The 15,612-nt window shown below is 42.4% G+C and overlaps 1 protein-coding gene across 1 annotated transcript; it reads right to left on the bottom strand.

Moving 5' to 3' along the window:
* Positions 1 to 4,740: 4,740 nt before the first annotated feature.
* Positions 4,741 to 13,715, bottom strand: ZC4H2 (zinc finger C4H2-type containing). Its single transcript, XM_061356705.1, has 5 exons — positions 13,481 to 13,715; positions 9,064 to 9,235; positions 7,652 to 7,824; positions 6,811 to 6,973; positions 4,741 to 5,713 (listed from the first exon to the last, which is right to left on the bottom strand). The coding sequence occupies exons 1-5, from the start codon at positions 13,642 to 13,644 to the stop codon at positions 5,600 to 5,602; spliced, it is 786 nt and encodes a 261-aa protein (XP_061212689.1). The 5' UTR covers positions 13,645 to 13,715; the 3' UTR covers positions 4,741 to 5,599.
* Positions 13,716 to 15,612: the final 1,897 nt, after the last annotated feature.

Here is a 15,612-nt window from a genome sequence, read left to right as displayed (position 1 = left end):
TAGGAGACGTATCAGAAAGGTAATAGGTTTATAATAGCAGGAAATCAATGCTATCAGTCTTGTAGGCAGTTAAGCATTGAAAGCACTGTGCGTTAAGTATTCCTATGTGAAAGTTTGAGAGGGAGCACTGCCCAAAGCACCAGAAGCTGTTCGGAGCTGTGGCAGAACCGAGTTTGTTCAAACTGTTTAGTTTTTATTATTATCTTACAGAGATGAAAGAAAACAAACCAAAGAACGATGACATTTGTCTGAAAAAACAGAAACAGAGTCTCTAGATAAATTAGGGGGGGGGAAAGGTGGAAATGAGGATGCAGAGGGCAGCAGTTTTCCAGGAAAATGGACACAGAAATATGCAGGTTTTGTCCATTACTCCCGAGTTCAACGCAGATGACTGTACTTATGTCTGACTGAATTAAACAAGGCTTATATCACCCATGAGATTATGTATTTGATAGTGTTGATGTTAAGTGGAATTATACTTGAAGCTTAAACCACTGGAAATGCAATTTCAGTCTGCTTGATCAGAACAGCAACTATCAGAGCTGAGATGCTGCAGACCTCTTGGAGGGAACCTCTGTAAGAAATCATCTTTTCTACCTACTTGCATGTAATGTCTTTACTGTGATAGAAGCTTGTGTGCATCAGGAACAGGAAAAAAGCCCTTATAAAGGTGTATTTTCATTCAGAAAGTAAGTCTTTAAAGTAACTGGCAATACCAGAGGTAATTTCTCAGGACTGGAGTTACCATGCTGTAGCTTACCTCCTTTGCTGACAGGGTACATCATGTGTGGGCTTTCCTGACAGAATTGGGTTAAGAAGTGCTCCCATAAGCTCCTCAGTCACCAGTTTGTTGAGAGAAGCTACTTCCAGCACACATTAGAAGACAATCTCCTAATGGCAAAGCAGGACTCTTTGGAAAACACCTATCCCTACCCTGAAGAATCAGAAAGGGCATCATGTATCTTGCTGCTTTTAGTTTAACTTTAGAAAGCAAAACAAAATGTGAGGCTCCTCACTAGTACAGAACTGTGAAAAGTCCATCTGGGGTTTGCCCTGTTGGGAATCTAGCACCTGTCAGAAGGTTTTGGATATGAGTCTTTAAACTGAAACCTGTCTGAGCAAGACTTGTTCCCACCTAACAGTGGTTTGGTTTGAGTTAGTTTAAATTGGCTGAGAACTAGCTCAAGCTGAAGCACTGTGAATCAGTCACAGACAGACAGAAATGCCCACTCAGAGCTTTCAGCAGTTGAAAGGGGATGTGATTTCCTTGTTATTTTTTCTGGGTCTGTTTGAGTTTCACAACTGGACACCTCCAAGTGCAAATAAGGTATTTTTATGCACGCAAACAATCCAGTTCCAGTAGTCAGTGGCAGCAGAGGATGGGTTTGTTCCAGAAGTACCTGGTTTGGGGAATTATATGCTGTTTATGACTTACACAGATGCAGAAATCTTGCAGCTTAAGCACATAGTGGTTTGTGTTCCTGAAGTGTGTCTGAGAAGTTTGGCTGGGTTAAAACTTGTCTTGCTGTCTCCTTTTCTATTTTCAAAAGCTCACTAGAAGGGATATTTATTTCCCCATATTTCTCTCTATAAGGTTTCTACAAGGATATAACAGAATTGTGGCTAATGCATCCTGTAAAAGAGAAAGCTGGGGTTTACCTTTAGGGATATGGCTGCTTATCAGCAGCACAGACAAATAACAGATGTGAAAACACTCTGCAGGAAGAAAGCATGACATGAAACAAACATTTATTAAAAAGGACTGTACAGACAACTTAACCAGGTAGCCACTGCTACTCCTCCTGGGCACAGGAGTGAAATATTTAAAACACAGAAGTCAGTGAAAACAACAGGTATTGCTAAAATACCTAAATGCTAAAATGAAAACCTATGTCAGAGGAATGAGAAAGCTGTAAAATAAAGGAAAGCACTTTTATTCATTTAAAGTGCTAGGAATGTCTTCATTTCTTGAATAGCCTGCTACTACAGGAACACACCAATGGCTATTCTTTCTTTCAAAAGTAGGTTCTGCAACTTGAAGCCACTGACAGGTTCACTCAGTCAGTGTCCTCTTTAGAAAGCTAAAGTTGAATTCAGGCAATGCAAGTATTAAAATCTGGTTTACATTTTCACTATAGTTAGTGGGGTCCTTGGCACTAAAGTTTGAACAACTGATCTACCCCAGCCTGGGTATGACAAGCCTTTAGACACAGTAGAGTTGGCATTCATTTAGCATGAGCTCAGTGGGGTAGAGGAAGAGGCTTGTGATTTTTTTTTTTTGCCATTTGGTTGCAAAACAACAAAACTTTGAGCCCTTTGAGGCAAGTAAAGAACCAGGAAAAGACCCTGGAAACCATCTATAACAGAAGAATTCATTGTTTTTGTTGCCACTTGAATACCCGTTGAAAAGGGAATGACAACGCCCAGGTTAAACCAGCCTTTAGTAATGAAAAAGTTTTGTAAGTGAGAAGGTTCTCTTTCTGGCTATTAGGATAATTTAACCTAAATAAGAATGAATTTGAGCCAAGTGAAGAAGTACCTTCAAAGAACCTTAGGTACAAATGAAGAGGCCACTGTTGCTCCATGAGCGACATTGTGGAGTGTTGGCAAGAACTGTACCTCAGACAGGTTCCTCCTCTTGACTGCAAAACAAGAAATCACTGTTTCACAATTATCCTCTTGTCACTTGAGAAAGGTGCCTGGGAGAAAAGGGCCTGGGACTGTCACGAGAAGAGCTCTTCAGTGAAACTTCCTTCATTAATCTGTGAGAGAAAATGAGAATACTGCTTCCCTCCCTTCCCCTACCCCCAGAATCCCTTCATACATAGTACTGATTCTGTGTCCTTGAAATAGTTAGAATCATAGAATATCCTGAGTTGTAAGGGACACATAACGAACATCAAGTCCAACTCCTGCTCCTTAAAGGATTAGCTCACACTAAACCATATGATTAAGAACTGTGACAGGTCAGTGCTGGGACCACTTCCCTGGGAAGCCTGTTCCAGTGGCTGACCACCAGCAGTTCCTCATAAGTCTTGCCCTCAAGACCCTTCACCATCTTGATTTCCTTCCTCTGGACACACTCTAATAGCTTCCTGTTCTTCTTATACTAAGGTGTGCAAAACTGCACCCAGTACTTGAGGCTGCACCACTGCAGTGCAGAGAGGGACAATCATCTCCCTCAATCAACTCAATGCACCCCAGGATATGGTTGACCCTTTTGGCTGCCAGGGCAAACTGTTGCCTCATATTCAGTTACTCATGCTCAGCAACACAGGCTATTCATATGGCAGAACTTGGTAAAGGATGTGAAAACAGATTTGTAAACACGAGAACATGGTTGATACAAACAGTTATGTCATAGTCATAGGTTTTTCTTTTCCTTTAAAAAAAAAGCAAACCTTGTTAAACACGAGGGCACAAGAGATTAGTTTACAAAAGTAAAAATACAAAATTGCCATACTAAAGTAGCAAATGGTGCATCCTTCAGAGCTCTAGAGATCTCTCAAGAAAGAACCTGGCGAAGTAACAGTGAAGTGAGAGCAGCTGCAACTAACCCTATCTATTTCAGAACTGTAAGTTCAAGTCTCTACACATGTATCCTCTATTCACACAACTTCACTGTAGACAATTCATCCATTCTCCACTGTCACCACTTCTTGACAATGAAGTGGTCAATACCATAAAGTTCATGTACAACTACTGAAGAATGCTGCTCTCATGCATTCACTTTGGGTGAGTCCATATGCTGTCCTTTAACTCTGTGTGCATTTTCGCTGAAACTCATCAGGAATTGCTTGAAACAGGGCACACAGCATGTGGCTGCTTTGACATTTAAAAGCAGAATCTAGTATTTGCGTAGGAAACATGTATAAGGATAGTTAGCACACTGCTGCCAGTTGGAGCATGGGATCAGATTATCCTCCATTATTGCTATCTCAGAGACTGAATTCCAGTAATTCAGCCAGTAGAATCTGCTCTTCACATATTTTCAGGGGCACATGGTCATATTCTGCCTCTGATGTTGACAGATGTTTATTGGCTATACATGAAACATTAAAATGAGAGAACACCACCTGAACTTGGCATGAATTATAGGACTATATTCAATAAAAAACTCATGTGGTAGAGTTAGGAAATTAACGGCAACATATGTGATTTGCCCAGTAAAACTGGTTTATCTGGGTTTGTAGACATTTGGATTTGGCAAAGTTCTGACCAGAGACTTGCAGCTTCCCTGTTCTTCAGGCAAAGTCCTCAATATAACCATTCAAGCACAACAGTAGAGGAAAACCTGACTAAAAAGAGAAGAATGTAAACAGGCAGTCCCTGCCTCCTGAAGTCAGTGAGATCAATTTGGACAACAAAACTGGTGACAAAACTGGGATTAGAAATGAGTGAATTTTAAGCCCCGGCTCTGTAGCTGGGCCACTGCCACCCTCCCCATTGAAGGAACTGATGATACATGAGGTGAAACAAAGGGAACGCATGGATACAGGGAGTGGTCTAGAGGATCCTTTAGTCAGGGTTCTTTTGGCACACCTACTGAGCAAGCAAAAAAACCTGGGCTGAAACAAAGCTTACTTGAAAATGCCCTATTCAAAGACACAAAAGTAGGAAGCTTTGGTTGAGGGAGGACAATGGCACCAAAGCCAGGCAGCTGACATTGTTCCTGGTGCATGTTACTGAGCTTCCCTGTGCTCCAGTGGAGGATATGTCTGCCAAGGGAGATTTTGGCCGTGGAAACTAGGAACAGAAGATGTGACAATGGCTGATGTTGCAGTCTGTGTACATATCTCATACATGTTTCCTAGAGAACCACAGTGAGCTGGTTGGCCATAGAGCCTGGAAGGACCACTAATAGATTTCAGTTGATCCTTGTTCTTAAGTCAATTGGTCTTCTGACTGCTGGAAATAATACCATATTAAGATGTTAAAGCATCACAAATTACATCATTCTTAGAATTTCATACACAGCCAGCAACTTGATCCCACTTCCAAATTTTAAGTCAAGTTGGAGGGAATGGTACAATCAAATTCCAATAAATCAAAACTGACGCATGCTCTTAATGCACTGATTTCCTTTATAACCAATTTATATTTCCCCCTGAACATTTCCTGTACAAAAAGAGCTCTACTGGATGCCCAAACCTATGCAGTCTTACTAGCCTGGAAAACAACTTGTTCTTTAGTGAAACAAACAGTTATTTTAGCACTTCTAACAGTCTCAATCTTGTAGTAACATTTGTTTTTAAAAAGAGAACGTAAAAGCATCTGTGGTAATCACATCTGTCCAATAGGAATAGCCTTGCAGTTGGGATACTTGCATAAGAATTCTACTTCATTTAGGAGTCCAAAAGATGGAATGGTTGAAATGTTAAACCGTAGCACCAGTAATACTTAACTTTCCTAAAACCAAATCCTAAGGACCGGAAGGAAATTAAGACAGAACAGGAATATTGTGCTTACATTGCATTAAATAGAAAACAAGGGGTCGGTCATACTTGAGGCTGCATGTCAGTAAAGTCTGGCCACATCTGCAGTTCTGCTGGAAGGGTACTGGAATGAGTCATGTGTTTGCTTGTCAGTCTTCTGGGTTTCATTCATCCTGTTTCCTCTTGGGCTTTTTGGGATTCCGAGAGCGGCTCTTGGCTTTGCACAGGGGACAGATGGGTGCGTTCCGATGGATTTGTTGGTGACACGATAAACACGCCTGAAATGTGACATTGCAGCTCTTGTTATACAAACATTCAAGTGGTGGTACCCAGGTTATTTAGTATCACATTCAAGTTATGGAACACACAGAAATAACTAAGGCCTCTTGCCTTCAAAGGCAAACCAGTGCTACATTCTATACAGTGCAGGTCTTTGGATTGTACAGTAACTTTAGACCAACTAAAACACTATTTCAGTTTGTATTTTATTGACTTGAAACTGTAGCAGATGCGTGGTTCAGGTATGTATCAGTCACTTTAACATTGAATTCTATTTTGTGTTAAACCTGTCATAAAGCTGTTTACAACTGTGCCAGAGAAGCTATAGTACAGGCCAACTGTGGTGTCACAGTATTCAAGGCAGGAGCAGGTGATTAGATGAATTACACATATTTAACACAAGATGGTAGAACTCTGCCCTTTTGCTCCATACTAAGCACTTTAACTTCCATCAGCATACTACATTCAGAAAGGCTTTCTGATGGTGTGAGTCCAGACACTAAGTACAGAACTATGGAGTGTTTGCCTCCTTAGTCAGTGAATCTTTGGAACTTGGGTGGGATGAATACCTCTGTGGAATTACTGAGCTCTTTTTACTGCATGCAGGAGCTGAGTAAAATTGTCACCTAAGTGCCTATGGTTGGGTTAAATTAATTGATACTGACTTGAAGATCTCAAGAAGTGCAGAAACAATCACCTTTTCTGGTCATTTGTACCATCAGTAAGTACTCTCCCTCATAAAATATGTGTGTTGCTTTAACATGAACCTCTTGGAATTAACTCCCAGCTATCAGTTGTTCTTTTGCCCAGCACTTTTTTCTGTCATGCCTGTCTCTCACATGAAACAAGAAGATTCGGAATTGACCACATCCTTGCTGATGGAGAGACTCTTAGGTCATAAAGGAGTCAAATAATACAGAGCCTTGTCCTTAACCCTTCATGACTGGTGCTACTACTTTTAAGTCTACTGGGGTTGCTTTTTGATTTGGACCACTGCAGGAGAAACCAGAATCAGGACACATCATTTTTCCTTTTCATAAGATGACTTTATAAACATAAGACATAAGTGAAACCCCAGCACATTCCCTGTCCTGACCTTCATTGGAGGTGGCTGTTGTCTGAAAGTTGCTGTCTGTCTGGTATCTTGTTTCCTGGCCACTTGCAGCTGCTGGGCAGCCGCTGCAGCTGCAGCCAGAGACTCTGGGATGGGAGGCTCCTGTGGTTCTGTCTGCCATTCCGCCTTCTGCTTTTCAAAGTAGCTAGACAAAAGAAAACCAAATCAAGAATATACCTACCTTCTGGAGTATTTCGTTACTCTGTAAATGATATTTTGTGTTAAAATACAATGGATCATCTTTCCCTATCATCTTCCTCCACCAGAGACAAATTGCCTACGCTTAGATACCACTTGGACTAGTTCATAAATAGAACTGATGGTATTTTCCTCTGCATTTGTACACTTCAGCCAGATTCCAGATTTTCAGCTTCTAAGGTATTGTGATGTACACCTGGATATAAATCTAATAGGATGGCAATTAGACAACATGCATATTTAATCTTTGACAGATTTAGATGCACCTCTGCCAAACTTAGTTTTTATATTCTGTTGAATAACTTTTATATGCAATATATTAAGACATTCTTTGTAGTATGAAGGTACTTGGAATGGAAAGCAGCATTTCTGAAGAAATGCAAAGGACACCTTGAAAACTGTATCTGTGAAAATGATGCCAAGTGTGCTGGGTGTTAAGAGAAATGGCACTTTCTTAAAACATCCCTTGCATTTAAAACTGATCTGGAAAACAAAGGACACTGTTCTCTGAATAGTACCTAATTCTGACACCCTCCTCCATCTACCAACACAAGTAAAATGACAAAATAACCAGTAGAATCAAGAGAAGGTCTAAAGCCAGATAATGTTTGCTTTGGACACTTACTCAAGGGACAGTTTCTCTTCCTCCTCACATAGATCTGGCAGCCTCTGCAATCCCAGAGTCATCCGCAAAGCATCTACATGCTCCTTCAGGGGTTTGTACTCCTCATGCAGGCGACGAGTAGATTCCAGAAGCTTGTTAAGGTCGTTCTCAGACTGCTTGATAGTATTCTCCATCTGAAACAGGAGTGTGGTTTTAAAGATCCCTTCCTTTAACAGCTCTCTTAGCAAGAGACTGCACCAGAAAGAAGAGATTTTTCTCTCTCAAGTTGGAAGAAACTGGAGACAATGCAGTAGTAAAACAAAAAGTAAAGATACCAGGAGGATGAAAACTGGGCTAGGAAGAAGCAATTCAAAGTGACATACGAGATGCATTTTCATTTAAAAAAGGTGCACTCAACCTATATGTCCTTCTGATCAACATTAAAAACAGGCAGACAGGCTACAGGTAAGTCAGCAAGTGAGAAGCTATGGAAAACTCTCAAGGGACATCAAAAAGAAATTAGAATAAACTAATTTTCTGTATTTCTCAGATACCTGAACTCCAATGGGTAGAAGCTAACAAACTAAGGAAAGGTTTCTGCTTCTTACTGCAGTAAAGTGGAGAAAAAGACAATGTGACAGGAAAAGAGGGGAGAATGAAACGGAGACTGAGGTTGTGCAGCTGGGATGAGGAACAGACTGTTCAAGTGATAAATGCAGTCTGCACATCCAGTATGTATCTTGTACTTGCTTACAATGTGAGAGCTTTTTTATCTGGTGCAAAGCTTGGATACCTTCAGAGCAAGAAACCACTGTAGAGCCATGTGAGTGCCCTAACATGACATAAAACCTGCTGGTTTAAAAGTATATTCCCCATTTAGCCCCTCTAATTGGCCAGTCTTCCTTGTTTATAAACTGGGTTTCTCTTATTTATATTCATTCCCTTCAGGCTTCTTAATGTTTGATGGTTCCGCTCAGTGACGAAGGTCAGTTCTCACTAAGAGTTTAATGAATATCTGTTTCACCAAAATCTCTTTTCTTCCAAACCCCTCCAGTCAGAAGTCCCACCTAGCTGCCAAAGGTTCTCTATTTTGAGGTGCTAAATAAAGACAGACTAAGAGAATAACAGTTTTCTGTGGGCCTGCCAGAGTGATGTTACTGTGCCTACTGGTAAAGCTGTAGCTGCAGTGGACTTGGTTATCTATCCTCTTGGTGCACATGCTAATATGCCACCATTACAAAATAGCCTGCCCAATTCAGACAGGGGAAAAAACAACTATCCTGAGCTAAATAGACTTTGCCTGCTCTGTAGGATCCCAGGATGAGGCTGTGGAGTCTGGATTACTGAACCAGTGATGTGCACAATTCCACGACCTGTGGAGTGATTCATCTACAACTCTTAGTCAAGTTGTCCACAGCTGGACTGTCACATACCACATTAATATCAGCATGGATCAGCCGCAGCTCCTCCACGTGGGCCATCTTCTCTTGCAGCAGCAGGTCCATTTCCTGCTTGTATTCTTTCAGGTGCCTCTCCTCAGACTCCAGGGCTTCAAATTCTGCTTTCAGTCGCGCCTTTATTTTTTCCATCTGCAAAGTCTTATTCCTGGATCCCAGTGACAGGTAAACATACAGAGAGACAACAGTTAAGTCACTGCAATGTCTTTTTGTGAGGTGTTGCTTTATACGTGAATAGATGGGGGAAGGTAACAGCAGTAATAGACAAGGGTGAGACTAAACAAGTCTGAGAAAAGATTAGGTGTAACAAGAACTGAATTCTCATCCCAGCTATTTTTGCTGAGCTTTTCAGTGCTATTAGAATTCTTACATTGAGTTCCGAAATTAACAGAACATTGTCAGGCTCTAACAGTTGCTGTACATTCAGAGAATTGGTACCAATAGAGTTCTACTGCATCACTTATCTCAGATTAAACCGAAACAGAGAAATCCAGAAAATCTGGCAGGTTTAGCACAGGATTCTGTGAACTGGAGGTGATTACAGTGTCACTTACACTGACTAAAGCTATGTGGACAGTAATTTGAACTGCTAAAATACTAGCTTCAATGTCAGGTTAAAGAAAATTCTAGAGCAGTTACGTATCAGAGTAGTGAAAACTCAAACGACACTGGCCATCAATGGCCCACCTGCAAGCAGCTCTGCATTCTCCTGGTTCTTTGTCAAGATTTAGTACCTGTCACATTTGTAAATGTTTCTGCCCATATCCTGCATTCTGATTATCTTTTTCATTTGTGCAAATCCCTGATTCCATAGCACAAATGTTGAGACACAGCCTTTATCTCTCTCTTTAAAGCCAGTAATTAAGGAGTGTGAGTTTCAGTCATCAGACAGTTTAAGCAGGAGTGTGATTCCACACTCATGCAGGCTGTTGAAAAGAACAAACAAACTGTTCTTGTTCCTGTGATGTAGTTAATGAAGAGGTCTTAGTTATTTTTCTTGTCTGGAAGTTAGAATATGATACTGGGTAACCCATGTGTCAACCACACTTCAGTGTTTCTAACAGGAGGCTGCAATGTCACATTTCAGGCATGTAATCAAGAGTTCCCGGACTCCTTGCTTTACTTTGTGTGAAACAAGCAAGCATATAGCATTCCTTTTTAGTTGCCTAGCACAAATAGATCCATATTGTTTTCCAAGTGCACTACTGAATAACACAGTAGACTTCCTACAGGCATGATGGAAGAGGGAGGTGGGGAAGAAGAGGTTTCCACTCATATTTAAATACCCTATTCCCATCCCAATGCAACATGGGGTAAGTTTGATTCAAATTCATTGTAAGCAGCAAAGCTGACTATAGAATGCAGTCTGTAGATTATAGGAAGCTGCTTATCAGATTAGCAATGAAATCCTAGCACAGGGATTTCACCCTTATCCTAGAACTGAGCGTGTAACTTCCATTCCCGCTAGGCCCCAACTTGCTCCCATAGAAGCAAGCAACACAGGTCTGCGGTTTTTAATGTAAGCAGAAGGCACTGTTTCTAGAAAAGGGGATTCCTAAACCTCTGTGGAGCATCTGTTCCTGTTACAAACTGTTTTCATACCCAGTCCCCAATGGCTCTTTCTGCTTTATATCATACTTGCTTTGAAAAATCCTTATCTCAACATTACAGTAAAAAACAGCTTATGGAATAGTAAGTCAGTTAGTAAAAGTTTTATGAAGGGAGTGCAGAAGAAGCCTGGAAAGTAGATGAAATTGGAGCCTATAGCTACAACATTGTAATCTTTAATGTCATTGGCAGCGTTCTGTCATGTACTAGACAATGTCATATACTAGCCTGATTGTAAATATAGGACATAAACCAGTGAAAGAGATCCTCTCTACCTTCCATTTCAAATGTAGCAATATCCCACTAAGAAGAACCATCCAGCCATCTACACTTGTTTTCCTCATGTCTCATTGTTCCCATTTACTTAAAACATTTATTTAGTAATGGAAGCTTTGATTACTGAAACTGGGAGTATTTGTCCCCAGTTTCCTCCCTGTTTCTTGTCTCTGTATTTGTGGCATGCATTCACCTAAGAGTGCAAATCAATCAGTTTCCTCACTGTTACGAGTCACCATCTGCCACGCTCTGCCACACTGCTCCCCAACAAATGAGTTGCAGGGGTTTATTTCAGTCCAAATGATTAACTTTTGATATTAGGAAAGAAAAAAGCGTACACAAGTTACAACTCCTCCTGTTAGCACAAGGCAATATCCAGTAATGTTTTAAAACAGAAACTGTTGTGATTTCTAGACTGCTAATGAATTCTGCCCTCGTGTTCTTTTCACTTCTGTTTAACTTCTTATACTGCATTGGTGAGAGTAGTCCCTAAATGCACCCCAGCAGGGCATTAAGCAGTGAAATGAGCATCTGCCATCAGTAAGTTCACTCTCATTCTTTATCTCCTCCCAGTCAGAACACCAAGGGCCAGTCTTTAGGTATTGGCTTAATTTTATGACTGGGGTTATTTCTGTGGAACTACTTAATGCATATAAATAAGCACGTGCAGATATGTTTGGATTGTGGGCACATACAAATGCTTACTGACAGCAGTATTCCATTGACTACAAATGTATATATGTATGTACAGATATGGATATAGATACAGGTCTTCAAAATCAAATTCCAGAATCCCTTCAAAAACCCTGCTGAGCTGCCTTTAATAAGTGATAGAGATCAGCTACAGGAATAGGTAATTTCTCTGATTTTGATTGTGAGGGCTTTTTCCGTCTCTGCCTGTAGGATAATCATGGAATGCAGGTGAAAATGAAGCCTGCTAAATCTATCAAAGATGTGCCTGTAAATAAGAAACTCTCCTGTTCATTTTGAAGTAAATGCTTCATTGAATGCAAGCTCCTTTTGAAAGAATTGGGGATGAAAACAGGTTTATTTGATCAGATTTTGTTAAAGGCAATTCAAACTTGACATCAGTGTCGCAAGGATTGACTTCTTGACTATTGTTTTTTACTTTAAAATATATTCTAGAAACTTTCATTGTACAGTAAATCCAGGAGCATCCCCTTTACAGTACCTCATGCTACAAACCAAGAGCAGAAATGCCTTAGTTGCAGTTTATGTATCACGTTTGAATATGTTACCAGAAAAACAAATGCACCATAGATTTCCAAACACAGGACACCACTCTCTCTGAAAAGATAATTTCATGAGATATTTATATTAACTGTTACAATAATTGGACCACAAACTGCAGTAGCCCATAGCTAGATCTGTATTTTAAATCAGAGCCTGCCTAACAGTTGAGTACGAACGCATTGTGCTTGCTCTGCAAAGCATGTGTTGTCCCAGCTCTTTCTAAATAGCTTTGAGATGTTAGACACACAAATATTTTTCCTTGATCTTTATCCCCCTTTGTGCTATGCTGTGAGGAAGGCTGAGGCCCATACCCTGCTGCCTAATTCACCTCCTCTATGGGTAAAATGTGCTGCTTAGGGATGCTGCCACCAGCCAGCAGTCTCTGCGCCCACCTGCGCACGCGGCCGGTGGCACAGCCTTTCTCCCCTGCCTTCTGGCCTCTCTCCCCCATAGCCCCTCGCTAGCTGCTATGTGCCAAAACACTCCTCATGTGGGGTGACCCACTACCTGCACGCCCTGCACCTCCCGGCTACATCCAAACCCGCTGCCCTCACTTCCTTTGTAACGTGTTTTGGCTCCTAGATGTGTAGATGCCTGCTGAACACAGGCAGCTCAGGCCTTACCCCGAGCATCAGTGCCCTGAGCCCTACCTAAAGCTAAGCCACAGGCCGGGCCGTGCATCGGGATCGTCTTTGAACGCACAGTGCGAGGGTCACCACCAGCCCCAAGCCCCCCGCAGCCGACGGCCCCAGCGCAACGCTGAACCGGTGTCCGCCGCCCTCCCTCTCCCGACACCGGCCGCCCTCGGTCCTCGGCTTTCGGTGCCGTGCTCTGCTTTTCGTGCCATCCCCTTCCTTTCCCCTCCCTTTCCCAGGGAGTGCGTGGGGCAGAACGATCGATTTATGCCAGAGCGCCTCTGGAACAAGAAATGATAATTCAAAGGGCTTTGGAAAGCGCATCCCGGCCCATCACCACTCCCCCGGCTGCGCGGGGTGCTGCGTCCTTCCCACCCTACACTGCTCCCGTTACCACTCGGGTCCAGTGCTCTGGAAACGCACGGCCGCTGCCGCCCTTTCCCAGCAGCAGAGGCTCCTTCCCTACTTAGGTAAATGTATACTCAGCTCCTACCAGGAAGCTCAGCGGTGCTTTTCTTTCCCTCGGTAGCACAATAGCTACTTTCAGATCGATGCAACTCCTCTGCTCCCCGAGGAAAAAGCGGCTTCATCTAAATTGATGCGGCACAAAGCAAACATACCTGATCTCTTTGATGCTCTCGAGTTTGCACATAATCTCTTGCTCATCTGCCATGCTCTTCACTCCCGATTTAAACCTCCAGTGAAATGTACAAAATGCCGGGGGGAGGGGGGGGGGGAAGAAAAAACATACAATAGACACAATGTAGTCACCCCCTCCTAGCATATGGGCTCTGAGCCTGTGCGGTGGGCTCTAGTGGGAGCTCTGGGACTTGGAGTCCAGCCTCCTACTGCTGCCGAGGCAGATAGGCAGCAGGAAGACTACAGCACCCACAATGCAGAGCAGAGCGTTCCTGCCCTTCTTCCTGCAACTACACTTTAAATCAGTTTGTCACACCTCGTTATGTCGGAGGTGGTTGGGAGTGCAAAATTTGGTTTTAAACTGACAGAAGGGAGACTTAGATGAGACATTAGGAAGAAATTCTCCTTTGTGAGGGTGCTGAGGCGCTGGCACAGGGAGCCCAGGGAAGCTGTGGCTGCCCCATCCCTGGCAGTGTCCAGACCAGGTTGGACAGGGCTTGGAGCACCTGCTGTAGTGGAAGGTGGCCCTGCCCGTGGCAGGGGGTTGGAATTGGATGAGCTTTAAGGTGCTTTCCATCCCAAACCATTCTATGATATGATTCTATGATAGCAGGAGGTTTCCCCCTGAGATCTGTGCAAAGTTCTGCATTTCATTAAAATGATCGACTATGATTCCATATGGTAAGAGACTGTTGAATGAGTTCACAATTTTGATTAGAAATGACACAAAGGCATGCTGTAGCCATTATTACTACAGTGCAGTTTGCTACTAGGTGCTCTGAGTAATGTGGTTGTGTCTGGAGTTCAGAAAAGATGCATTTTGTTCTTTAGGTTTTCCTTTATTTCTGATACTATACATAACCCTTGTAACTATGGAAAAGAAAGCCAGAACACAAATAGAACTGCTGGATTGAGGAAAGTAGCCACTTGGTCTTTCTATTATTTTCCTTTGGTTTCTGTAATGTACTAAGCACTGTGGTTTAATTTATGAAGATAACAGTTACATCTCAGAAGGTCTCTTCCAGGATCTGCCCTAAGGCACCTAAATCCATGATCATGTATGCTGTATGTACCTGTATACTCAATAAAACCCTGGGGTTTACCAGCTCTGATGGTCATGCTGTGCTGAAGGGTCAGTACATTAGAATGGAAGTTAAGCTCAGGGTCTAGGCAGTCAGTAAGGACACTGGATTCTGCAAATGCAGGCTTCTGTGTGTTACAAATGTACAAGCAGCAGTGCCATAGTCATAGTGGCTATAGCAGACCACTCATCAGGGGGTAATGGGAGGCTGATGAAAACAGGATTCTGGAATGTATTTACTTTGGAATGTAACAGAGATGTTATCTGGAAGGCACTGGAAGTCCTTAACTGCGACTCAGGACTGACCAGACCTGCTGGTGTCATGTTAAAAATGGACAGTATGCAGATGAGAGTGATGGTGAGTGTCTTGGGGAATGCAACAGACATTGAATGCAAGACAGCGTGGACATATTTACATGGCATGTGGTAGATCTGCTTGAGTTGGGGCTTATGGTCATAGAACTGAATATCTTGAATCAGTTGCATCTGCAGTTGCAGGCTAAAGGGCAAGTGGTGCCCCTCATGTGTGAATATCTGTGCCTGGGAAGCTGGCAAACTGGAGTGTGAGGTAATAAGCAGCCAGTGTGAGCTGTTGGGGTGGTGGAACTGAGGCAGCAAATGTCTTATCAGTGGGAATTTTGTTTTCTTACACAAATGACATTGAGTGATCAATGTCCTGTAATGCGCATCAGCCCCTGTGCCAGGCAGTGAGGAGCTGAAACTCCCCAGAGATGCAGTTTGTCCTGCTTTCACTCAGGGGAAACAAATGATCCGGGAAATCAGGTCAGTCATAAAAACTTTCAGCACTCAAGGATGACATCAGGACCAGTGCATTGCGGCTTTCTGCTCATTTTCCCCTGATGATAACAGCCTTACTCATCTTCAAAAACGCTTTCAATTCCTAGTGAAGTAAATGGGAATTTGGAACGAATGCAGACTCCAGTGTCAGACCTTCATTTATCTAAAAAATTGGATGATTTAATAGCAAAAAATATTACTTTTCATTAAGCATGGATTGGCAGGTTTGTTCCC

Source organism: Neopsephotus bourkii, unplaced genomic scaffold, assembly GCF_033783945.1.
Source record: "Neopsephotus bourkii isolate Nb327-2 ecotype Australia unplaced genomic scaffold, CSIRO-AGI_Nbou_v1 NB_867, whole genome shotgun sequence".
NCBI lineage: Eukaryota > Metazoa > Chordata > Aves > Psittaciformes > Psittacidae > Neopsephotus > Neopsephotus bourkii.
Note: the sequence above shows the minus strand (reverse complement) of the source record. Positions and strands in the feature narration are given on the sequence as shown.